General features: G+C 41.6%; 1 protein-coding gene across 1 annotated transcript in view; it reads left to right on the forward strand.

The window, feature by feature from the left end:
* znf608 (zinc finger protein 608) overlaps positions 1-22765 on the forward strand; it is a gene marked incomplete at its 5' end in the record, with an annotated part of 33177 nt that extends 10412 nt beyond the window's left edge. Inside the window, 7 exons of the mRNA XM_055161987.1 lie at positions 45-152; positions 17355-17658; positions 20023-20210; positions 20414-20446; positions 20555-20687; positions 22411-22546; positions 22684-22765. Of these exons, the coding sequence (XP_055017962.1) occupies positions 45-152; positions 17355-17658; positions 20023-20210; positions 20414-20446; positions 20555-20687; positions 22411-22546; positions 22684-22765 (984 nt within the window). The remainder of the gene's footprint in view (positions 1-44; positions 153-17354; positions 17659-20022; positions 20211-20413; positions 20447-20554; positions 20688-22410; positions 22547-22683) is intronic.
* Positions 22766-27092: the final 4327 nt, after the last annotated feature.

Below are 27092 nucleotides of genomic sequence, written 5' to 3' on the forward strand. Positions count from 1 at the left end.
CCTCTGTCTCTAGAGCTAGCGCAGGTGCTGTTACTGACTGTCAGAGGTGCTACTCGGACTGTGACTCCCGGATCTGCGGCACTGCGGCGATCGGTCCTTACATTTCAAACCTGCTGACAGAACTTTTCCACAACGTCCAGAAGTGTCCCTCTGTAGGTTTGTGGAACTTCTGGTTTTTCTGCGGTAAAATTTGTGTGTAAATGTGTGTGTAAGTGTGTGTGTAAGTATGTGTCGTATTCTCCATGAGCTTCATAAATCTGCCCCATCACCAAAAATGTTTGTCATGCAAAATCAACTTTTCAGATCTTTCTACCTTCTCAGAATGATGTGTGGGCCTTGTGTTTGTCGCTGAAGTGTTTTTTAGATTGATTTGGCTTTTTTTTTTTTTTTACAAATTGCAGCGTATTTCTGCCACCCTCCCACGTGACAACGAACTAAAGCTGCTATAACGATGAAGCGGCAGATACACCTATGACGCGTTCGATGTAGCAGAAAACACTTCACACCCGCCCCACTCCCCCACTCCACCTCCAGTCTACACGATATAATAAGTTTATCTACTAGTGTTTATTAAAACCAGTCAGTAATGTTCAGTTGATGTGGACGTGGTGCTTGAGCTTCGTGCTCCTCAAAGTCCTCGTCTGATTCCGGGTCCAACACATGCGGCTGAACGCGCTGTATCTCCATGATGAATAAAAGTTTATTCCTGCCGCTGTCAGGGTCACGTCTGTCTCCCCCTCCCTCCCTGAGACGGCGGAGGAAGGGCGACTCACTCGTCGCCTACGTCACGTTTGGAGGGCGGAGCCTGTGCTTTCTCAGGACGGGCGGGGGGAGGAGCAATAGTCGGACTTTCATAGTTCCTGGTCTGTGACTGTCTCCAAGAAATAAGTAAGATTTCAGAACTATTGTGTAATGGATGTTCCAAAACCCAAACTGTGCAGAAGACACAATGTGAAAAGAGTTATTTTGTGTGAGATGGGCTGTTTAACTATCAAGGTAAGAAAGAGAAAACCTTAAAGGAGAACAATGACCACACATTAGAGAACTACTCAGCAAAACTACTACCAAAATATCGTCATATTGTATCATCAAAAGTCTCACAATAATATCGTGGACCATCACAATAAATCGAATCAGAAGTTTCTTTGTTTAAATGCAGATTTTATAGAAGCAACAGTTTATAAACATCAGGAACTACATTTCCCATGATTCATTTCAGCGCAGACAACATGAAGAAATATGATTTTTACTTGAATTCTTGGGATTATGACGGAAATAATTCTACACTCATTCTACAATTACAATTAAAAATGGATTTGATGATGTAGATATTTGTTTAGATAAATAGATTTGTGCAGTTTAAACGCTCCACGTCTCTAGGATCAGAACATGAGTTGAGTTTGTTGTGTGACTAATGTGTCTCGTTGTTTCCTTTAAGTTTTGTTCTTTCTTCTCTTGATCGTTGTGGATAAATTGTTCATGAAGAATGTTTCTCCTTTGTGGAGTTTGTTGGTTGAAGATTTGGTGATGGGGCAGATTTATGAAACTGCTGGAGAATACGACACACATTTACACACATATTTAGACACACATTTACACACACTTTTACACACACATTTACACACACATTTAGACTGAAAAACATAAACAGAAGTTCCACAAACCTACAGCGCGACACTTCCGGCCATTGTGGAAAAGTTCCGTTGGTTCTGCGCTCGGTCCAGTCAGAGCGACCCCCAGTGGCCGGAGGGAGAACGTCACCGACATGTTCAACACAAACGCAGCGAAAATGTCTCTGGACACGTCTGAGTTTACAAAGAGACGGCTGTGTGCTGGTGCTAATGCTCGCAGATGCGTCTTTATAAACACAGAAGTTTCCGGTGAGGTTTTCTCCTCGTTTAAAGTGTGCGACGTGTCTCCTGCGGCTGCGGCAGAAAGAACCGTCTGTGTGAAACAAACATAATTCAAAAAGTCGGTGAAATGTTTTGACGGTGACACGTTTGTTGGCGGCAGATCTGGGAGTGACGGCGTTGCTCTGGTGCTAACGCTCGCTCGCGGTGTTTTTTGAATGTCGTGGTGTGGGGTGGATTTAAAGGGACGCTCACCTCAGACTTTATACTGATGTTTTAGTATTGTACAGGTTTAAAGGTGCTAATCATGTTTGTTCACTGTAAAACGGCCCCGTCCACACGGATAAAAGTGTTTCTGTCGTTAGAACGTTTACATCGTTACTGTCGTTAGAATGTTTACATGGAGCCAGCGCCCTGTAAAAAACATTTACCCTGCAACTTTTACTGTTAAAACATCAGTGTCTTTGAGAGGTCCACAGCTGCAGCCTCACTTTTAAGGTCCAATATTCCACATTCTTCAGGCTTTTAAATGATTAGGACATTTTAGCCATAGATATTTATTTATTTATTTTGGATTGTTTAAGTTGAAATACAGTTTTGTGGGAAACAGGTTCATTCGTTCTGAAGCTGATGCAGGAACCATCACTTTACATGTCCTTATAAAACATGCACCAATGAAACATCACACTAAATGTTTGTTTGTTTTTTTTTTGGTTGAATCTGTTCCTCAGCTCATCTTCAGTTCTGCTTCTTCAGTTCTGGTCAGACGCTGGTGACACTTTCTTCCTTCTGCCTTCAGGGTGCGCTCACTGCACTGAAACTCCTCTGAACCTAAAGAGGTGTTCACACCAAAGCGTCAAAACGTCCAGTTTCTATGTAAAGTTGATGTGGACGTGCGTCGGGGGCGTCTAAACTCAAATGCAAAGGCTCCAAATAGAGGCGTCAAGGCGTTTTTTGACGCTCTGGTGAACGGCCCTTAACATCTACATGAGAGGGGAGTTAAAGAGACTGTTTTTGTTAGGAAAGACAATCCATCCTTGAACAGAAATGGACTTTGACATCGTTTGTCTCCATCTACAACTCCACCGTCCTCAGACCGAAAACAAAACAAAGAAAACGACAGAGACACTTGGATCAGACTCAGAGAAGTGAAACTCTGTCAGGACCTGAGTGATTCTGCTGATGTGACTCAGGCACAGGTCACATCAGAGCAGATCAACAGACCGAGCTACAAACACAAACTGTGAACACTGTGTGTGTGAGTGAGTTCCAGAGGAGTTTCAGTGTAGTTAGCTCCTCCTTCAGGCAGATATAAGAAAGTGTCACCAGAGTCTGACCAGAACTGAAGAAGCAGCTTGAATGAGCCGAGGAAAATATTTGACCAAAAAAACAAAACAAAGCAGCCAAAAACATTTGTCCAGTTGACAAATTGATTAGTTTGATTAGTCCTTTTATGCCACTTTTTGTTGTTTTTCACACTTAAACTGGCATCTGTTCTGCTGTCTTATGTTACAAGCTGCAGTGACATAAATTTTCAAAAAAAAATTATTATTATTATTTTTTTTTTTATTATTATTTTTATTTTATTATTATTATTACAAATGTTTCTCCCCACTCCCTCTCCATTCTCTCTTCAACAGCTGTAAAAAGACACTAAATGTATTTTTCCAACTTAACTATGTCAATAAACTTTAGTTCTAACCAAAAATATTTAATTTGGGGGAAAAAATGTCCAAGATTTTAAACATTAAACTCAGTTTTGTTCATGTTCAGTCGATGATAAAACCCAAAGTTTGTATCTGATTCCAAACCTGATTTAACTTGAGCATCAGAACTGAGACGTCACACACACGTCACGCTGTGGGTGTTCTACATGTGTGTCTATGGACGAATGTTCAGCAGTTACCGTGGTGACGTGACGCACACATTAGCAGACTCAGACGCAGTCAGCTTCACCCCGTTCACTGTTGTCGTGTGAAGAAGAGCAGAGTTCGTGGAGTGTTTTGTGCAGACGTGGATGTTCTGGACTCGTTCTGATCTTTATCCGTGTGGACTCGGCCCAAATGTCGTGTCGAAGCTGCTAAAGCCCCACCCCCTTTACGCCGACGCTCTCGCCCGTCTGACCCATCCCCCATCTCCAGAAACTCTCCATGGATTTGTGTGTGAATCCAAAACGGCTGCTTCATGTGTACTTGGTCATCCCGCGCTCATCGTCATCCCGCAGTCGCTCCTCGAAGCATCGAAGCATGTCCCATCCGTGTGCCGCTGCCTCCCACTCCGCCGTTTTGCACAATGTACCGTTGTATTGTACTTTTAGTGGTGCCAGTGTTTCTGTAAATGCCAAATCTGATCTGCTTTAAATTAAAGTGCACATGACGGGCTTCGGCTTTTTATCGTTATCTGACCTGGTTTGGACGAAATATTTATCTTCTCTTACAGACTTGAAGTGGGAGTCTGTGGGAAAATGTTGACGAAGAATCCAAAAATACAAGAAGTAGAAGTAGCGCTGAATTCTAAAACGAACAAAAAAAACCAAAATACAGAATTTAGGCACAAGGAAGGACTTTTTCTGACACTTTGAACCTTCACGAGTCGAATCACAACTATTAAAACTGTAATTTAAACACGTTTTGTTGTTTACATTATGGTTTCTCAGACGACGCAGATTTGGAAGCAGAATTACAAACCAAAATGAAACAACAGTGTAACCGGTCATGTGCACTTTAAGGACAGAGTTTTGTTTCCGACGCGACACAGACGTGCTTCAGACACCAGCTTGTTTTCCTGTTATTGGCTGTAGCTATTTTCCAGATATGGCAAAGTCGACATAAATAATATTAAAATCAAACAATCAAACAAACACTGATCTTTGAATCCACTCTTTCTTCCAGCGCGATGGGGGGTGTAACCGAGCTCACGCTGAAACCTGACGCACAGGGAGGGCATCTGACACACGGGGGCATCTCAGAACATGTTTGTAGAACCTTAAACTTCAGGGTTAACAGGTTTTATCCAGAATAACGTCATGTTCTTGAGCAGTAGAAAACAGAAGAGAAGCTTTAAATACACTGTACATAGAATATTTACTAGTTTACCTGGGCACATTTGTTTAATCTTGAAGGACAAAGTATAAAATAACAAATCGTCTCTAGTCAAGCTTCCGTCACAAACCAAGAAGACGTTTGGAAACTTGCGATGAAACTTCCTCTGGGCTCTGTTCACGGTCGTAAGTCTGACAAAATATGAGAAAAATTAGAAAAAAATCACGTTTATATGAGAGCTCAAAATAACTCTGAATAAAAACTAATTCTGCTTTAAAAAGTTCATGTACACACTTAATTCTTAATGAAAATGATGATACAGAATTAATCTTAACTCTGAAATAAGTGTTTGTTTTCTTCTGATTTTAAATCTGAATGAATTTGGTTACTGGATCCTGTTTGTACGGAAGCCGAGAGGGTCACAACAAACGCAAACGCCGCAACAAATACAAATGTGACAACACAACAAAAAGCCACAACACACCAAAAAAAGCCACAACGGAAATGACCACAGGACTCTATTTCAATGTAAACACCGCAACAAATACAAACGCCACAACACAAACGCAAAAGCCACAACACATTAAAAAGCCACAACGGAAGTGACCGCGGGACTCTATTTTCCGACGGACCGATCAAGTGAAGAAGAAGAACTACAACGTGAAACGAATAATGATAAAACAATAAATTACTTTTACTTACGTTTCCGACTTCTCTGTTCCTTTACTTTTCACGTTGTAGTTCTTCTTCTTCACTTGCCGCTTGATCGGTCCGTCGGAAAATAGAGTCCCGCGGTCATTTCCGTTGTGGCTTTTTAATGTGTTGTGGCATTTGCGTTTGTGTTGTGGCATTTGCATTAAAATAGAATCCAGCTGTCACTTCCGTTGTGGCTTTTTGTTGTGTTGTCACATTTGTATTTGTTGCGGCGCTTGTGTTTGTCGTGACCCTCTCAGCTTCCGTATGTTTGTGGTTTGTTGTTGTTAAAATAATACTGGTGCTTCGTGCTCGTCGTGTCGTCCTTCTGACGCGTCGATCCGGACGATCCGGCTCCACCAGTCCTGTCTCGGGACTTTGATCCTCGTCTCTTTGGATTTGTGAGCGGGATGCGGGAGCGGGCTGAGCTTTTGTCTTCTTCCTCCTTCTCCGACGCTCTTCCCTCCTCCTCCTCAGCTCACAGACGGAAAGTCGGACGTTACGCTGTGTGATATTTTCGATGGTTTTCAGCTCCAGCTCAGACTTACGTTACTAGGTTCTTTTTTCAGACTTAGAGTTTTGTTTCATACCTGATAGTTTCGACTGCTCACTAGCGCTCTTCCTCAGCGTGGTCTCGTGGTGTTGCTGTGTCCCACTTCCTCAAACATACTTGAAAATAATCGAAATACGTAAACGTGCCGACGGGAGGGGGCTTTTTTACTCTCACACACCTGGGATTCTGTCCTGAGGAAGTGGGACTGCAGGTGGCGCTGTCGTCCTTCCTCCACCGGTAGGAAGACAGAGACAAAACCTGTTTAAATCATCTGACCAGACACGTCACAGCAACATCACGAGACTCTGAGGAAGAGCATGAGTGAACAGTCCAAACCGTCAGGTATGAAACAAAACCTTGGTCTGGAAAAAGAACCTAATAACATAAATTATTGGAAGACCAAATGACCCTCATCAGACGTCCAGCTCAAACTGTACGACCAAATCTCAGGGTTTAAAAGTTCACAGCTCACGATTCATGTTCTCACACTGAACGACTTCAACAGCGAAACAATCACGAGACACGACTGGATTCAAACAGGTTTGATTTTCTTGTGACCTTTGAGTTTCCATCAGGAGCTGGTTGTGAGGGATTAGCTGGTTCTCGTTACCTCATGTAAACTACACGAAGATGAAGCCAAAACTCGGCCTGATCCCAAATGAAAACTCGTCTCAAAAATCGCACGATGTCGCCAACTTTAAGTGTGATGAGACAATTCTCCAGCCGCTGCACAACAATTCTCATCAGAATCACTGTGGGAAAAGTTTGGATGGTGTTTGTGTCCTTGGAGGAACGACAAACCCAGACGACAGAAAAGACGGGAGCAACTGAAGTGTGTGTTTTCTTCCCAAAGACGTAAATCCGTTCACGGGCAATCCACATGTCGTTCATTCATTCGTCTTTCAATATAAAACCGAAAATAAGAAAACAAATCAGATAAAGATTTGTTTTTTCAGTTTTCAATTTTGTGTTTAAATGAATAATGGAAAAAAAATGGATAACGGACTGAACCAGGACTAAAACAGGACTGAGTGTTGGGACGGGTCCTGCTCTACGGGCTCAGGGTTCTCCCTTCCTGTCTCTCTCTCAAGTCCAAGATTAGTCCTGGTACAGTCCTGGTTCAGTCCTTGATTAGTCCTGGTTCAGTCCTGATTCTGTCCTGGTTTAGTCCTGGTTTAGTCCTGATTCAGTCCTGGTTCAGTCCTGATTCAGTCCTGGTTTAATCCTGATTCAGTCCTGGTTTAGTCCTGATTCAGTCCTGGTTTAGTCATGGTTTAATCCTGATTCAGTCCTGGTTTAGTCCTGGTTTAGTCCTGATTCAGTCCTGGTTTAGTCCTGGTTTAGTCTGTTATTTATTTTTTCCATTTTTCATTTAAACACAAAATTTAAAACTGAAAAAATAAATCTTTATCTGTTGTTTCATTTTGGTTTTGGAGACAAAAATTGGTGTTTTTTCATTTTCTTATTTTTGGTTTTATTTTGAAAAACAAATGAACGAATGACACACGGATTGTTCGCCTCCTGTCCAATCAGAACCTCCCCCGCAGACGCTCACACACGTTAAATAAAAAACATTTCACCAGTTTAACACGAAAACAACAATTCAACATTATTATTTCCAGTGTTGAGAGTAACGTGTTATAAAAGTAACGAGTTTCTGTGCTGTGTTGTTTTCCCTGTAACGCAGTAAAGTGGCGTTACGGGAAAAAAATAGTAATAATTTACTACAAATGTCCTAGACCTGGTTTAGTTCTGGTTTAGTCCTGGTTTAGACCTGGTTTAGTTCTGGTTTAGTCCTGGTTTAGTTTTGGTTTAAACCTGGTTTAGTCCTGGTTCAGCTCTAGTTTAGACCTAGTTTAGTCCTGGTTTAGTCCTGGTTCAGTTCGTATACGGCACAAAAGTTCAGCATCTTCCCAGTTCTTTTGGTGAGAGTCATTAAAAGTTCTGTAAGAGTCGTGTAATGTTTTATATTTTAAATACAGTAATATTTACAGTTATTTACATATTTATACAGTTTTAAAGTCACTTGCCCAACAGTGATTATTTCCATGGAAACACCAAGATTTAATTAATTCAGAACAATTAATTTGGAATAAAAAAAAAAAAAAACATCATGTAAACGTGGACATTACTTCAGTCGGTTGGTGAGTCCAGAGTCGAGAACTACACCAGAAGTTTCACCGCATGTTTCCAAACGTCTCCTGGTTTGTGTCGTGAACGTAAATCGAGACTCTAGAGGTGATTTTGGGTAAAGACGAGCTCACGATCTGGATTTAAAGGTTGTATGGAGGATTTATTTTTTTTGTTTCAAATTGTCAGTGAAAGTTTAAAATACCGTTACAGTGACGCAGCAGCCTTGTAATTATGATGACCAAAAAAAAAAAAGAAAGAAAATCTGTCAACTGTGGATGTGTTGAGTCCAGATAAACATCAGCCAATAGAAAACGAGGCTGCCTCATTTTCTATTGGCTGTTAGGTCGTCAATCAAATTCCGTACATTTCTAGTGTAACTGACTCGTCGGCGTGCAGGGTTTATGCAGTGGTTCTTAGACGCTTTTTTCAAACTGTCACTTCCTCGCAGTTCGCACAAAGTTTGTTGCGGCGGCGGACGAGAATCCACGACCAGTTCGCCGCAAAAGAAAGTCCGTTTTTGCGGTCGCTGAAAGAAGAAGAGAAGTGGAAAAGGAGCGAAGACAAACTGAGGTGATTCTTGGAGATTCCTTCCAGCGATGGCGCGACTGAAGCGGACGAAGGGTCTAAAAACTGACGTGTCGGTCGATAAATTGTTTCTAGACAGGAAACTTCAACGGTGATTCTGAACGCGCACTGGCTGTAAACAAACATGATTTCTAGAGTAAAGAGGCGGGAGGAGATGTTTCTACTGAGGAGCTCTGGAGGAGGAAGGTCTCTGTATTTTTTTTTCCCTTAAAAAATCCTCTATACAACTTTTAAATCTGAAACCTGATCAGACTCTGGTTCCGGTTACACCCCTCTGGTCGCGTCCGTGTTCTTTTCCCTCCTCGTCTCTTTCCGGTGGTACGTACTTTTGAGCTGTGTTTAATTTGTGTGAAACCATTTTTTAAAACCGGACCCCTCACCTGTCGCCACATCCTGCGCTCTGATTGGCTGCCTGCTGCTGTGGTGCGCTGTGATTGGCTGCTGCTGTCGTCATGCTCCATCCTCATCTCACCTGGGTCCAGACGGCCGGAGTTTCCTGTCGTTTAAAACAGCCGGTGGGAATTACGAATGAATTTAAAGTTATGAAAGTCCAGAACACGTTTGAGTTTTAAGGTCCAGGTCAGTTTCATTTGTACAGCAGGTTTGGTGTTTTCGACAGGATCAAAACAGTGAGTTACAGACGGATTTTCACTGACAACAGGTGAACTTTTTAGACAAATTACCACGACATTTGTTACTTCACAAACTCCTCAGACTCCATCTTGTCCCACTGCTGCATCTGTGTCATGGATCTAGAATAAAAACTGGATGAGGTTTGTCCCAGTGTGCTGTCGAAATAAGCTCCTGCAGCCTAAATCGACAGTGACGTCTGTCGATTCACGCTGATCTGTCCAAATAAACTTCTTACATTTTTCTCTTTAGATTTGTATAGATCCAATAAAACCAAATCCTGACCTCTGACCTCTCCAGTCTGACACATATTTCTTTATATTTTCTTTATTTATTTAGTTATACAGTGTCTTTCTAACAAAGTGACAACATTTTCTACACATGGAAACAAAATAAAACACGATGTAAAAATGAAAACGATAAATTCAATTATTAAATCCAAACTATTCAATCATCTAATGCAGAGGTTCTGCCTCAAAACTTCTGCCTCTGAAGCTCAAATCAACTGGGCAGCGTGAATCGATAGACGTCACTGTCGATTTAGGCTGTGGGAGCTCATTTCGACGGAACATCAGCTCCAGACCAACTTTAGTCGGGAGCCAAAGTCTCAAAAGCTCAATAAAATGGGTTGAACCTGACATCGCCTGCCATACTTTTTGTTTGTGTTTTTTTTTTTTGTTAACTGTGACCCTAAGGACCAATAATTGAAGGATCTGCTCTTCCGGAAATATTGTGGAAAAAAAAAAAACTGTGGCCATTTTAGTGTATGTGACCTTCATTTTTTGATAGAAAATTTTGAAAAATGAAAATTTCCTGCAATCCTCAGTGGGTTGGGTAAATATTGGGTCAATAAATGCATTCCAGATGCAAAGAACACATGTGGTGACAACATTCAGTGAAAAAATCATTCCTGAAACACATTTCTACATGAATTTCATCTTTACCTCATTGGCAATCAACTCTTCCTGTGTGATGATTTCAGAATGTTGAAAGTAGCTCAACATTCTACTGAGGTTCTGGGCCTGTTGATGGTCAACAAGTAATGAAATCATCACAGATCCATTGATTTTGGTTGGATTTTCATCATTTTTTCAGTTTGGAGAAAGGAATAGCATATTGGCTGATGTCATAACTTGGGTGAACAGTTGATTGCCAATGAGCTAAAGATGAAAATATTGGAAAAATGAAAAAACAGCTTTTTTTTTTTTTTGCATTAAATTGAGCCAAAATCATGTAGAAATGTGTTTCAGGAATGATTTTTTTCACTGAATGTTGTCACCACATGTGTTCTTTGCATCTGGAATGCATTTATTGACAGTTTATCCAACCCACTGAGGATTTCATTTCATTTTAAAATGAATTTAAAATGAAGGTCACATGCACTAAAATGGCCACAATTTTTTTTCCGCCGTATATCCAGAAGAGCAGATCCTTCAATTATTGGTCTTTAGGGTCACAGTTACTGACAGGGAAGCACGTCAAAGGTCATATTAAAAAAAAAAAAAGAAAAAAAAAGTGAACCACGTGATGATGTAAAACAGTTGAGGTTGGACTCCATAAGTTTTTTAAACTTCATCCCGACTCCTTTTGAGCCCCAGGTCCCAAAAAGTTCATGTACATATCACTATTTTTGTTATCATTTTTGAATCTTGTCGTACCTGCTCAAACAAATACATGAAAATGAATGAAATGAACAGTTAACAAAAAAAACACAAAAAGTTTGGCAGAGCATGTCAGGTTCAACCCATTTTTGAGACTTTGACTCCCCGACTACTAGTGCTCGCTCCAGGTCCGATTACACCCTTATCATCAGAAGGCCCACTAGTCAGAAAGTCCACTAGTCAGAAAGCCCACTAGTCAGAAAGCCCACTAGTCAGAAAGCCCACTAGTCAGAAAGCCCACTAGTCCCACTAGTCAGAAAGCCCACTAGTCAGAAAGCCCACTAGTCAGAAAGCCCATTAGTCAGAAGGTCCTGTAGTGAGAAGTCCCACTAGTCAGAAAATCATTCCCTCTTCTGTTGGTTTGTCAGTAACATTTCTCTTGAACAGTTGAATGTTTATTTGATGAAAGCAACAGGGAATAATCTCTGGATCAGGGAAGAATTAGTTAAACGTTTGGATGTTTACCAATTAAAAATGGCGGCAACATCAACATTTTTAGAGATATTGACAGGAAAACACATAATCATGTATAACAGCATTAGTTAAGGCCAGACTTACTTCATTTGTTGGTTTACAAACCCACCAATGCTTATTAAAAGAAAAAGATTTAAAATAAAATTGAAATGAAGGTTGTAGAGCTCGAATTACTGAACATTTTGCAAGTTGTTGCCTGAAAATCAGACAATTATTCACCCTGTTCCACTTAAGACTTAAGCCATTTCCACCCAAATCATTATTTCCTCAAACATTTTTGCTGCATTTTAAGGGTTTAATATATTTATTACTTTTAATATTTACTTTTAAAAATATTTAAAACTTGAAAAACAATTTCATTTGTAACAATTTGTAACACGACCTGAACATGGATGTTCTGACTCGAGGCTCTTCTGATGATGAGACTGACCCTCCAGGTCCTGTAAAATTCTCCCATAGAGCCAAATACATCTGGGAATTGAACAACATAAAATTTGTAACATGTTTAAATCCTCAAAACTTCTAAAGTGTCTTTGTCAGATTGAACCTCGTCGCTCTGAGCAGCTCTCGCTCTGATTGGTCCAAACGCTCCACGCCGCGCTCGTTACAGACGTCACACGGTGGGAGGAGCTCGACCGGATTCAGGAAGTAAAAGCGGAACAGAAAATTATTTAATTATTATTATTTTTATTTTGTGCCCATGAGCCAAAGACAAAGACTCTGAAAACAACACAACACCATCTTGATTCTTCTCAGATTTGATGAGAGTCTGTGTTTCCCAGGACACAGAAAACATTTTTCTTTTACGTTACAAAGTTGTGAGTCTGGTCCTCGGGCTGATTTCTGCAGAAGCAACGAACAAAATCCTAAACTCAGCTAAAATATCTGACCTGAGGTGAGGTCCATTTGACTTTACGGTAAATCCTCAGTGACCAGCGAGCGACTCCATTTCACACGCACCAGTGAAATAAAAATAAAAATAAAAATCTGAACGGACGATCTCGTTTGGTCGGGTTTGAGACGCAGTGGAGGTCGTGGGCGGAGCCAAAGGTGAAACGTCCCAAACGAACCCAAACAAACTTAAACGTACTTGACCGTTTAGTTTGTGAAAATCGTACTTTTATTTAGACATTCCGCCTTTTCCCGCTCGAGCTTTTCAGAACAGTAAATGTGCAGGAGAATCTGGAGGACACGTGTACAGAGGAGGGTGTTTGTTTCTCAAAGCGAAAGGTAAAAATGATTAAAACTATAATATGAATAAATCACATGTACCGTGTTTTTTGGACTAAAAGTCGCTCTGGAGCATAAGTCGCACCAGCCAAAAAATGCATAATGAAGAAGAAAAAAACATGTATAAGTGGCAATTTTTTGTAATTGTCTTTTCTAAACTGAGATCAGGAGCCGACATTTCGTGTGTAAAGTCAAGTTGTAGTAAAAACAACAGAAGAGAGAAGAATATTTCACAGTTCTTCAGATAAACTATAAACAACAGAACAAGTTTAACCAAACTCTCCGTCTCACTCCAAATCACTAAATCACTTCAGTTCTTCATCCTCGGCGTCACTTCTGATCTGCGTGTCGTTCGTTCGTTTGTTTTTCAAAATAAAACCAAAAATAAGAAAACGAAAAAATAACAGTTTTCTTCATTATTTGTCTCCAAAACCAAAATGAAAAAAACAGATAATGATTCTTTTTTTTCAGTTTTCGATTTTGTGTTTAAATGAAAAATGGAAAAAAACGGATAACGGACTGAACCAGGAACCAGGACTGAACCAGGACGGATCCAGGTCCGGGACCAGACCCAGACCAGACGGACAGACCAGACCAGAGACTGAGACTGAGACCAGACCGGGACCTGAGACCAGACCTGAGACCAGACCGAGACCAGACGAGACCAGACCGAGACCCGGGACTGAGACTGAGACCAGACCGAGACCAGACGAGACCAGACCGAGACCAGACCGGACCAGGACTGAGGACCAGACCAGACCGAGACCGAGACCAGACCGGGACTGAGACTGAGACCAGACCGAGACTGAGACTGAGACCAGACGAGGAGACCAGACCGAGACTGAGACCAGAGACCAGACCGAGACCAGACCGAGACTGAGACTGAGACCAGACCGAGACCAGACCGGGACTGAGACTGAGACAGACCAGACCAGACGAGACCAGACCGGGAGACTGAGAGACCAGACGAGACCAGACCGGAGACCGAGACCTGAGACCAGACCGACCTGAGACCAGACCGAGACTGAGACCAGACCAGACCGAGACCAGACTAGACCAGACCGAGACCAGACTGAGACTGAGACTGAGAGACCAGACCGACGAGACCAGACCAGACTGAGACCAGACGACTGAGACCAGACCGAGACCACGGGACAGACCGGGACTGAGAAGACCAGACCGAGACCAGACCAGACCTGGACTGAGACCAGGGACAGACCGAGACCAGACCCTGGACCGACTGACCAGACCTGAGACCAGACCAGACCAGACTGACCTGGATCAGTCTGACCAGTCCGGCAAAGTCCGTTCAAAAGTTCGGCATCGCAGTCACGGACGTCACATAAACGGGAAACGGCCGTTATTTGTTTTTTCCATTTTTCATTTAAACACAAAATTGAAAACTGAAAAAACTGAACTGTTTTTTCATTTTGGTTTGTTTTTTTGTTTTCTTATTTTTGGTTTTATATTGAAAAACGAATGAACGAATAACACACGGATCACTTCTGAACAACTCGGCCTCAACCTCCGGAGGTAAAAGTTGCGCCGCTTCTTCTTCTGTGTCGTCGTTGTCAGACTCAGACTCAGTTCAGTTAGAATCATTCGTGTCTTTCTGAATCTCGACAGGTGGTTTCAGTGTCACTGAACTCCAGGCTTTGTCCATCCATCCAGTGACTTCAGGAAAGTTTCACAAGTGTCACAAGTTTCTCTCTCACTCCAAACTTTCTTTCTGTTGCTCCATTTCCGTTTTCAGCTGCAGATTTCACGACTTGTAGTTTGTAAATCTGCAGAATCTGATTTTGTTTTGGGGCGTTTGTGTTCAGTCGTCTCAGTCTTTGTCTTTATAAGTTTGTTTAAATGTTAAATAGTTCAGTGGTGCAGAAGTAATGGTGCGATCGACTGACATGATACAGACAGAACAGACGGGTTCAGTCAAGTGTTAACGGAGGGAAACAGGGTCAGATTTTTGACATTCAAATGTCTCTTATTCAGAAACTAGAGGAACTATTGAAATAAGTAAAGTATCAGAATGTAGGAAAGAGTTACACTCCAACAGGGTCAAGTTAAACCTGTGAGATTCTTTCAAGTTCAAGACAAAAAATTTAAAAACTCATGTCAGTAACGGAGGGAATGAAATATGCAGCACTTTTTGGTCAATAAATCCAAACAGTGATAACTCTTGGTTCTCACTTCCATATCCTTAACAAACTGGTTTGAATATTTGCTTCATATAGTTTTCTACCATATGGTACAAGATTAGGTTGAAAAACCTCTGACTTTTTGACTCATGAGATTTTTTATTAAGAAAGTTCATGGTAACGGAGGGAAAAGTAACGGACGGAGGGAAAATTGTTACAAACAAGTAGAAGGTGCAGGATTTTACATCATTTGTCGCTTTTTTCTTCTGAAAACTTTAATATTACTTCAAAATGAAAGAAACTATTTCTATAAAATATGTCAGTCCTTCTAAGAACATTTTTATCATTTTAAATACATTTTTTTTTTAAATCATGAACCTTCATCAACAGTTCAAAGATGGAATAACACAAGATATGATGAAATAGTCGAGTTTGAGCTGACGTCATTGTTATTAAAAGTCCGCGTTGCTGCTGGGAAATATTTTGGTCGGTCGAGGCAAGAAAACACGGTCGCGCGTCAAACACAGTGTGTAACCTGTGTATTTCTCCCTGATAATGGTAAATTCCTGCTGCATTATCAGATGCACAAATAGAAGCACGGAAGAAGGAAAATGTCTTTTTCGTATTCTGCATGAAAAGAACCACTAACGGTGAATTAAACGACTTTCAAACATCCGCAGAGCAAACGTAGAAGATCCTAACAAACCGTGGACTCAACAAGTTCAACAACACATCCAGACTCTTGGAGGTTTTCATCTTTTCTGCTGTGAATGGCCCAGGAGTTTCCACCAAGTCATTGTGGATGTCGCCCAAGTGAATATTTGTCCAGGTAGTTGGTGATTCCGACCAGAAGTTTGGTTTGGTCCAGACTCTGTCGGGGTTGAAAAGGGAGATTTGGAACAGGAGGAACAGGAGCAGCAGATACTCACACACAAGACCAGAGCCTCTCCACACTTCACCAAAAACATTTTAATATAGAATCACACTGAGAATAAGTCACAGGAAACACACAAACCATGAAAAAAAGTGCGACTTTTAGTCAAAAAAATACGGTAAATCGGTTCAGTTTGCGACATTATTTTCCTCATAATTAGATTGTGAAATGAGAGTTTTAACTTTGAGACAAAACACCTGTAACATCCGTCCTGTTGCCAGTGAAATCCACTCACAACTCTCCATATTACAATGTATTTAATGAATAAGACGCCCACAGAGATGTAAAGATGATGGCCGAGGACATTTACAGCTGTAGTGACCAGAGTTAACATTGTTTTTATTTGTGGGTTTCAGTTTCTGTTTGACTTTTGACCATTTAAAAGAGATAATAAATGTTCTTCGGTTCTTTTTTCAGACCCAGAGTTTGTTTTGGTCCTGACAGTTTGTTCTGCTCCCCGCGTCTTCCTCAAAGTCTTCCTCTTGGTCTGGTGATGTTTCTGTGTCGTGTCATTCAGTTGATTTAAAGATTTAAGGTTTTGTCTGTGTCTTGGTCTCGGTGGAGTCAGGACGACAGCGCCACCTGCAGACGCACTTCCTCACCACACAATCCAGGAGTGTGAGTGGAAAAAAAGACCTTCGTCCCGGTTAATCGTTTCGTGGACACGATTCTGTATTTCGATTGCCTCTTTAATCCAGCGACGATGTTTGACAATGTTGTCTTTTGTCACGATATGAACAAACCAGTGAAACCGAACAGTACGGAAGCCGAGAGGCTCACAACAAACGCAAACGCAGCAACAAATACAAATGCGACAACACAACAAAAAGCCACAACACACCAAAAAAAGCCACAACGGAAATTACCACGGGACTCTATTTTAATGCAAACGCCACAACACAAACGCAAATGCCACAACACATTAAAAAGCCACAACAGAAGTGACAGTGGGACTCTATTTTCCGACGGACCGATCAAGCGGCAAGTGAAGAAGAAGAACTACAACGTGAACCGAATAATGATAAAACAATAAATTACTTTTACTTACGTTTCCAACTTCTCTGTTCCTTTACTTTTCACGTTGTAGTTCTTCTTCTTCACTTGCCACTTGATCGGTCCTTCGGAGTTGGCGATATATCGATACAGCAGCCCACTATATCGATACTGAATCATCACATTACACGATTCGATATCGATATTTTGGCACACTCGCCCAAACTGTCAGGTCTGAAAACAAACTCTTGGTCTGAAAAAAAAACCTAATAACATAAATTATCGACCAAATGAACCTCACTGGACTGATACAATCATTTCTTTTGAATTGTTAGTTGCTATGGTAACCGTGATAATTATTGGCCCTGACTCTGAAACCCGTGGATGTGTCAAAGTCCCAGCGCTGAGTTCTTGAGGAAACTGTGTGTGTTGAGTTCAGTCCTCAGACGGCGGCGCCTGGAGGAGCTTCGTCCACGGCAAATACGGCGAGGAGGATCCGGGCGGCGCTCCGGAGCTCACGCCCGCCGCCCAGGACCGAGACGGGAAGGCGGGCGACGAGCAGGACCACCAGGGGGCGCCGTGCGAGGACAGCCAGAGCGCCAGGGCGGCCGTGTCTCCCCCGTCGCCGCAGCCCTACGCCCAGTACCACCCCCCCGCCTACCCGCCCTACCTGCCCGGCATCAGCGAGACGTCCGCGGGCAACTACAGGGGCCTGTCCCCCACGCTGGTCCACTCCTACCCAGGTCAGACCCAAACTACAGACTCAACTACAGACTCAAACTACAGACTCAAACTACAGACTCAAACTACAACCAAACTACAGACTCAAACTACTACAGACTCAAACTACAGACTCAAACTACAGACCAAACTACCAACTACAGACTCAAACTCAAACTACAGACTAAACTACAGACTCAACTACAGACTCAAACTACAGACTCAAACTACAGACTCAAACTACAGACCCCAACAGACTCAACTACCAGACCTCAAACTACAGACTCAAACTACAGACACAAACACCAACTACAGACTCAAACTACAGACCCAAACTACAGACCCAAACTACAGACTCAAACTACAGACTCAAACTACACACCCAAACTACAGACTCAAACTACAGACCCAAACTACAGACTCAAACTACAGACCCAAACTACAGACTCAAACTACAGACCCAAACTACAGACTCAAACTACAGACTCAAACTACAGACCCAAACTACAGACCCAAACTACACACCCAAACTACAGACTCAAACTACAGACTCAAACTACAAACTACAAATTAAACTACAGACCCAAACTACAGACTCAAACTACAGACTCAAAAAACTACAGACTCAAACTACAGACTCAAACTACAGACTACAACTACAGACTCAAACTACAGACAAACAGACAAACTACAAACTACAGACTCACAACTACAAAACTACAGACTCCCAAACTACAGACTCAAACTACACAGACTCAAACTACAGACTCAACTACAGACCCAAACTACAGACTCAACTACTACACTCAAACTACAGACTCACAAACTACAGACAAACTACAGACTCAAACTACACACCCCAAACTACAAGACAACCACTAACAATACAGACTCAACCTACCACACCCAAAACTACAGACTCAAACTACAGACCAAACTACAGACTCAAACTACAGACTACTACAGACTACAAATACAGACCTCAAACTACAGAAACTACAGACTACAACTAAACTCAAACTACAAACTACAGACCAAACTACAGACAGACTCAACTCAAAACAACTCAAACTACAGACTCAAACTACAGACTCAAACTACAGACTCAAACTACAGACCTCAAACTACAGACCCAAACTCAAACTACAGACTCAAACTACAGACTCAAACTACACACCCAAACTACAGACTCAAACTACAGACTCAAACTACACACCCAAACTACAGACTACAAACTACAGACTCAAACTACCACAAACTACAGACTCAAACTACAGACAAACACCCAAACTACAGACCAAACTACAGACTCAAGACTCAAACTACAGACTCAAACTACAGACTCAAACTACACACCCACTCAAACTACAGACTCAAACTACACACCCAAACTACAGACTACTACAACTACTACAGACTCAAACTACAGACTCAAACTACAGACAGACTCAAACTACAGACCCAAAACTACAGACTCAAACTTACAACAAACTACACACCCAAACTACACACCAAACTACACACCCAAACTACAACTCAAACTACAAACTACAGACTCAAACTACAGACTCAAACTACAGACCCAAACTACAGACTCAAACTACAGACTCAAACTACACACTCAAACTACAGACTCAAACTACACACTCAAACTACAGACTCAAACTACAGACTCAACTACAGACTCAAACTACACACTCAAACTACAGACTCAAACTACAGACTCAAACTACACACTCAAACTACAGACTCAAACTACAGACACAAACTACAGACTCAAACTACAGACTCAAACTACAGACTCAACTGTGTTTATGAAAGAAAACTCCAAACATCTGAGCCACAAGTGATGAACCTTCTTCTTCTTCTTGTTTGGGATCAGCTCCACAAACTTGTCACATTTATCTTTTTTAAAGTTTAAAGTCGTTTCAGCTGAAACTCTCACGACTTTTAGAGTTGAATAACGACTCCACTTTCTGAAGCAACTGTGAAAAAATCATCTGACTTTAATTTATTTCTCCAGACAGAGAAAAACAGGACTAAATCAGGACTAAACTGGGTCTAAACCAGGACTAAACCAAGATTAAACCAGGACTGAACCAGAACTAAACCAGGACTAACCCAGGACTAAACTTTTACTTTATTTCTCGTAACAGAGAAGAGGCTGAACTTTGTGTCTTTGTGTTTTTGTTTCATGTGGATAGTTCCAGGAATTACAGAGATCTGGTCCTTGTTTAGTCCTGGTTTAGTCCTGGTTTAGACCTGGTTTAGTCCTGGTTTAGTCCTGGTTTAGACCTGGTTTAGTCCTGGTTTAGTCCTGGTTCAGTCTTATATTAGTTAGATTAGGTTTTGTTGTTTTTTCTTGTTGGGTTTGTTAAATATTCCAGATGTTTCCGGCCTGGAACGTGCCGTGTTTCCTGCAGGTTTTCATTACCCTCTGTACGGGAAGACGGCCGGGCGAGAGGAGCAGGAGGGCGCAGTGACCAGAGGGGGCGCCGTCAGCACTAAACACTCAGACTCCACAGGGTTAGAGCTGCTGCCTCAGACGCACCAGTGCCACGGGAAATCTCCAGCCGTGAGTGTCGGACTTCACTCTGAGTGGGTTTGAGGATCTGAGACCTCAAGAGAAAATCTAGACTCAGTCGGTTAATCAAGCCCCAGAAAACAGAAACTCTAAATGTGGATCCTGAGAACAGATTTAGTGTTCATACATTTAATCACTTCCCAACACTGGTCACCTGTGTAGTTACCTGTAGTTACCTCTGTGCGTCTCTTCAGACCAAGAAGAAGGGCTCTCCTGCAGAACTATCTGTATATTTACCTGTAGTTTCACCTGTACTTTTACCTGTTGTCACACCTGTATATTTACCTGTATATTTACCTGTATATTTACCTGTAGTCTCACCTGTGTCTCTTCAGCCCGGGGAGAAAGGTTCTCCGGAGACAGACTCGGACAGGACCCACGTGTCGTTTGGACGTCACCTCCACAGTCACCACTCTGCCCTCGGACTGAGCTACGGCCTGGTGCAGCCGCAGTACGACCTGTACACAGGTGAGAACATGACCTGTACAGGTGAGAATATGACCTGTACACAGGTGAGAACATGACCTGTACAGGTGAGAACATGACCTGTACACAGGTGAGAACATGACCTGTACAGGTGAGAATATGACCTGTACACAGGTGAGAACATGACAATATGACCTGTACAGGTGAGAATATGACCTGTACACAGGTGAGAACATGACCTGTACACAGGTGAGAACATGACCTGTACAGGTGAGAACATGACCTGTACAGGTGAGAATATGACCTGTACACAGGTGAGAACATGACCTGTACAGGTGAGAACATGACCTGTACAGGTGAACAGGTGACCTGTACACAGGTGAGAACATGACACTGAGATATGACCTGTACAGGTGAGAACATGACCTGTGCAGGTGAGAGTTTTGCAGGTGAGAGTTTTGCAGGTGAGTGTTTTGCAGGTGAGTGTTTTGCAGGTGAGTGTGCAGACTTCATGTCATTGTCTTAGAGTTGATATAATAAAAGTGTGACACTCACACTGCCCCTGTGTGTGTGTGTTCGTGTGTGTGTTTGTGTGTGTGTGTCTGTGTGTGTGTGTCTGTGTGTTTGTGTGTCTGTGTGTTTGTGTGTGTGTGTGTGTGTGCGTGTGTGTGTGTGTGTGTGTGTGTGTGTGTGTGTGTGTGTGTGTGTGTGTGTGTGTGTGTGTGTGTGTGTGTGTGTGTGTGTGTGTGTGTGTGTGTGTGTGTGTGTGTGTGTGTGTGTGTGTGTGTGTGTGTGTGTGTGTGTTGTGTGTCTGTGTGTGTGTGTGTGTGTGTGTGTGTGTGTGTGTGTGTGTGTGTGTGTGTGTGTGTGTGTGTGTGTGTGTGTGTGTGTGTGTGTGTGTGTGTGTGTGTGTGTGTGTGTGTGTGTGTGTGTGTGTGTGTGTGTGTGTGTGTGTGTGTGTGTGTGTGTGTGTGTGTGTGTGTGTGTGTGTGTGTGTGTGTGTGTGTGTGTGTGTGTGTGTCTGATGTTCTGGACTTTCCTCTGGTCCAGACTCTTTCTTCTTCCATTTGACTCACAACAGTCGTCCATGACTCTGCTTTGTGTCTGTGTTTCCTCAGAAAGCGACGGGAAGAAGTGAGACGTCCTCCTCCACCTCCTCCACCTCCTCCACCTCCTCGTCCTCCTGACCCTGTTCACCCTCCAATAACTCCACCTGTTTATGAGACATCAGACCTCCACCTGCTCCTCCACCTGCTCCTCCACTGCTCCTCCACCTGCTCTTCTGCTCCTCTGTTCAGATGCAGTCAGTCTCTCATCTCCACGACCTCTTCAGCCGCTCGACCCTCAGCTCTGTAAAAAAAATCAGCACTTTGCAGAATCTCTCCAGTTTAATCCTGGACTGTAAATGTTCACAGCTCACGATCACGTTCACGTCACGTTCCACACAGGAGGTGAACACTGAAGCGACTCGGCTCCAGTGAAATATGGTCCCTCCTCTCTCTAATAACAGACCAATCAGGCGCCTTCTTTCACAAAGGTCGCTCAGATCTCTGCACTTCCTGAAACTCTCCACATGAAACAAAAACTGGCACAAAGTTCAGCCTCTTCTGTCTGGACAAATAAACTAAAGTGACAGGATTTTTTCAGAAAGTGGAGCCGTTGTGACGAGTTTGTGGAGCTGATGAGAAGTTTCAACGTTTGTGGAGCAGAAGTTTGGAGATTTACTTTCCAAAAAAAACCCTTCGCCCTCCGTCTGAGATTCTAGAACATCCACACAACCTCCAGCGTATTCTCCGACCGACCGCGCCACCTCCAGCTGAGCCCGGTCCTCCCGCAGACTCCTGGACCGGACCGGACCTGGACTCAAGCCGGGGTCCACAGTGCAGGACCACGGGAGGATCGTAACCGGACCACGGGAGGATCTTTTTGCACAGATCTGACAGGACTAAACCGGGATCTGAACACGGACCTGCTTCAGACCAAACTGTACAAACCTGCTTCAGCACATTATTGTCGTGAATGTACCTCTCACCCACAGGCGCGTTTACAGGGACGCACCAGCAGGGGGAGACAGAACCACCGCCAACGCCAACGCCGCAGACTCCGCCCCCGACACGTGAAGGAGGAGGGTTTTCAAACAGAACTGTAACGATTCATTGGAGTAATAACTGCACACACACTATAGACCAGTTTCATTGTTGACAAAAGCGTGCGTTGCTGCTGGGAATTATTTTGGTCGGCGGCAAGAAACACTAATTCAACATGACGGACGGAGCGAGAAAACACGTAAAGGGTATTGATCCCGGTTATTTATCCACTCTAACAGCAGACGACCCAAGACCATTTGACCAGAGATGGACGACAAATCACCCTTTTCAACCCCGACAGAGTCTGGACCAAACCAAACTTCTGGTCAGAATCTCCAACTACCTGGACAAATATTCACTTGGGCGACATCCACAATGACTTGGTGGAAACTCCTGGGCCATTCACAGCAGAAAAGATGAAAACCTCCAAGAGTCTGGATGTGTTGTTGAACTTGTTGAGTCCACGGTTTGTTAGGATCTTCTACGTTTGCTCTGCGGATGTTTGAAAGTCGTTTAATTCACCGTTAGTGGTTCTTTTCACTCAGAATACGAAAAAGACATTTTCCTTCTTCTGTGTTTCTATTTGTGCGTCCGATAATGCAGCAGGAATTTAACATTATCAAGGAGAAATACACGAGGTTACACACTGTGTTTGACGCTACCGTGTTTCTTGCCTCCGACCAAAATATTTCCCAGCAGCAACGCGGACTTTTAATAACAATGACGTCAGCTGAAACTCACCTATAGCAACGGTACCAACGCCGCCATGACACCGGACACACTATGTCACTGACTTGAGCAGCATGGGAGAAACATGGGCAGGTTTTGTTGTGTATTTGGTTGTTCTAGACCAGGAGTGTCAAACTCATTTTGGTCTGGTGGCCGTATCCAACCGACTTTGATCCCAAAGGGGCCGGATCAGAAAACTCATGTCATATAAACCCCAAAAATAACAATAAGTTCAAATATTTGTGCAGAGAAACGCAAATCTATTACAGAAATCTTTTTTAATTGATGAACTCTTTCTTATTATAATATTATAATATTATGAACAACCAGAAACTTTAAGTAAAATTCAATTTCAACATTTAAAATATTTTAGTAGAAAATCACCCAAGGGCCACATTAAAGGTCTTGGGGGGCCGGATCTGGCCCCCGGGCCTCATGTTTGACACCTGTGCTCTAGACGCTCTGAAAGGGATAAAACGATTCGTTTCTTCATTATCCCTCTGGAAATGACTCATCAGGATCAAACAAGGGAATTATTGAAAAAAGACAGGAATTATGTCTAGAAACATAAACCACGAAGAGATTTCCAATGGTCCCATCAAGACTCACGTCACTTTCATCAAGATATTTACTATTTAAATTAAGTTTCATTGTTTATTTAATGAGAGAAGCACATTTACTGAACTAAAATGTCATTAATTTATCCAGGAAAACCTGCACTAGTTTACGATTCAACGAACCCACACTGGCTCCTGTGATCAACACGACGCACGAGTCGAAGAGTCTGTGAGCCGAACCTCGAAAGAATCGAAAGATCCACTCACTAAAAGAGATTAATTCTAGAAGACATAGTTGTGGATAAACAAGGCAATAAAGAAAACATGGTCCTACGACGAGTGACATGTTTATATGTGCTGGAACATACAGTTTCTACTGCCGCTCACACTGCAAATGTTTTCTTTTTACATTTTACTTCAGTAAATGTGCTTCTCTCATTAAATAAACTATGAAACAATTTAAACAGCAAACACCTTGATGAAAGTGACGTGAGTGTGTCTTGATGGGACCACTGGAAATCTCCTCGTGGTTTATGTCTCTAGACATAATTCCCGTCTTTTCTGAAAAATGTGAAAAAGCTCTGTTACATTTTGAAAATCTGTGCAAAGACACGGATGAATCAACTATTAAAATAAAAACAATCACAGAGTAAAATGCAGCTCTGTTTTAAAATGATGCAGCAGAAAAGTTCCTGTTGGATTATCAGATTTAAAAACAGTTTAAAAACCCGTGACTGTTGTTGTTGTGTAGACTCGGTGCGGCGCGGCTCGGTGCTGCCCCCTGCTGGTGCTCGTCTGTCTGCCCGAGCTGTGGCGGCTCAAATCAAACCTGGTGTAAATAAATGTACAGAACATGTCCTCACGTCCCCAAACTCTAACCACCGCAGCGGCAGGCGAGAGGCAGGCGAGCAGGGAGCGCTGACAGGAGCGGACAGGAGCAGGAGCGCAGGGGTTTGCATGTTCTGCCCGTATCTGATGTTCACGTCTGATGTCCAGGTCGCACCAACAGAACAGCACCAGAGAAGATTGTTTTATTTTATTTCTCTACACTATTTTATTTTATTTTATTTCTCTACACTATTTTATTTTATTTCTCTACACTATTTTATTTTATTTCTCTACACTTTATTTTATTTTATTTCTCTACACTATTTTATTTTATTTCTCTACACTATTTTATTTATTTCTCTACACTATTTTATTTTATTTCTCTAAACTATTTTTATTTTATCTCTATACACTATTTTATTTTATTTCTCTACACTATTTTATTTTATTTCTCTACACTATTTTTTTTATTTCTCTACACTATTTTATTTTATTTCTCTACACTATTTTATTTTATTTCTCTAAACTATTTTTATTTTATCTCTATACACTATTTTATTTTATTTCTGTACACTATTTAATTTATTTTATTTCTTTACACTATTTTATTTTATTTCTCTACACTTTTTTTAAATTTCTCTACACTATTTTATTTTATTTCTCTACACTATTTTTTTTTATTTCTCTACACTATTTTATTTTATTTCTCTACACTATTTTATTTTATTTCTCAACACTGTTTTATTTTATTTCTCAACACTATTTTATTTTATTTCTCAACACTTTTATTTTATTTCATTTCTCTACACTATTTTATTTTATTTCTCAACTTTTATTTTATTTTATTTCTCTACACTATTTTATTTTATTTCTCAACACTATTTTATTTTATTTCTCTACACTATTTTATTTTATTTCTGTACAATATTTTATTTTATTTCTGTACACTTTGAGAAACTAAAAACTTCAAAACACTGGTGAAAACTGAGGACGTTGAACTTTGTGCCAGTTTTTGTTTCACGTGAAATAACAGAGACATGACTCACCTGCCCCCCAGAGCCGTCTACTCCTGTCCGCACCTGTCGGCCCTGCTCCTGCCCCTGCCCCTGTCCGCTCCTGTCCTGCTGCATCATCGAGTAAAATCACATGTTAAACTTGAATATTGGGAGTATAATGTGCTTATTGTGTTTACAAAGACATGGCCCTGTGTAAGTCTGTGGTTCCTCTCGGGCCCTCACTGCTTTTTCTACTGTATATGCCTTAATTCATATGGACGGCAATCATTAAAGGACCTTTGTACAAAACTGCAACACTGTGAGGTTATTTTAACGGGGTAATGCAATTATTAAAGGACAAAACAATGTTCATTTACTGTGAAAATAACAAAATACCAAAGATCTGAGACAAGAATTCATTTTTCACATGTAAAACTTCAACAATGTCTTAAACTACAATTATAATTGAACTAAACTCAACAGGCTGGTCTTTCGTCTGTGTGTGTAAGAGCGACCTCTGGTGAAACTGAGGAGGAATTACACCAATTTCTTACTTTCGCAGAGACAACTTTAGTGTTTCCAGTAGGGTTATAACTTTTTGAACTTTTTTTCCCAAAATCAAAGTCCTGCATCATGATTGGATGAACTTTTTGGTATAATTGAAGAAACCAAACTCCATTTTCAACACTCTTTTAAAAAAGTCTCCCCGAAAACAAAAAAATATTAAATAATCATTACAGTCGATGATATGAAATGTGAAACCGTGCTAAGTTCTCACAAGGACCATTACAAGTCAATTTAAATGAAAATGGATCAATAATAAGTTGGACTGTCGTCATAATAAACTGGAGTTTCAGTTTCTATTCTTGCTTTCACTTTATAAACCATTCGATTCATCGTTACTAACCAACACTGACAATCATCATTTTTGGACTTTTAGTGCCTATTTTATCTGATCTTTACCCTGATTATGTGTTTTGTTCCTGTGTTATTAAAGAGAAAATTGCCTTTAGTTATTTTATGATTGAACAGATATGAACCTTCTAACAGTTTTCTTCTGGTTGTTGGTCGGCTTTACCAAAACTTCATTTTGAGTCCAGGGGCACTTTTGTCAAAAATATGACCAACTGAAGGTCAATTCCTTTCATTACCAGCAAAAGTTCATCAAAATATGATACAGGGTGTAGAGGTTGTAAAAAAGTTATAACAGTAGTGTCCAGACGTCCCTGTTTCCCCGGGACAGTCTCAGAT

The sequence above is a fragment of the Boleophthalmus pectinirostris genome, unplaced genomic scaffold (genome assembly GCF_026225935.1).
Source record: "Boleophthalmus pectinirostris isolate CB_2022bp ecotype Guang Dong unplaced genomic scaffold, ASM2622593v1 HiC_scaffold_4, whole genome shotgun sequence".
In the NCBI taxonomy this organism is placed as follows: domain Eukaryota; kingdom Metazoa; phylum Chordata; class Actinopteri; order Gobiiformes; family Gobiidae; genus Boleophthalmus; species Boleophthalmus pectinirostris.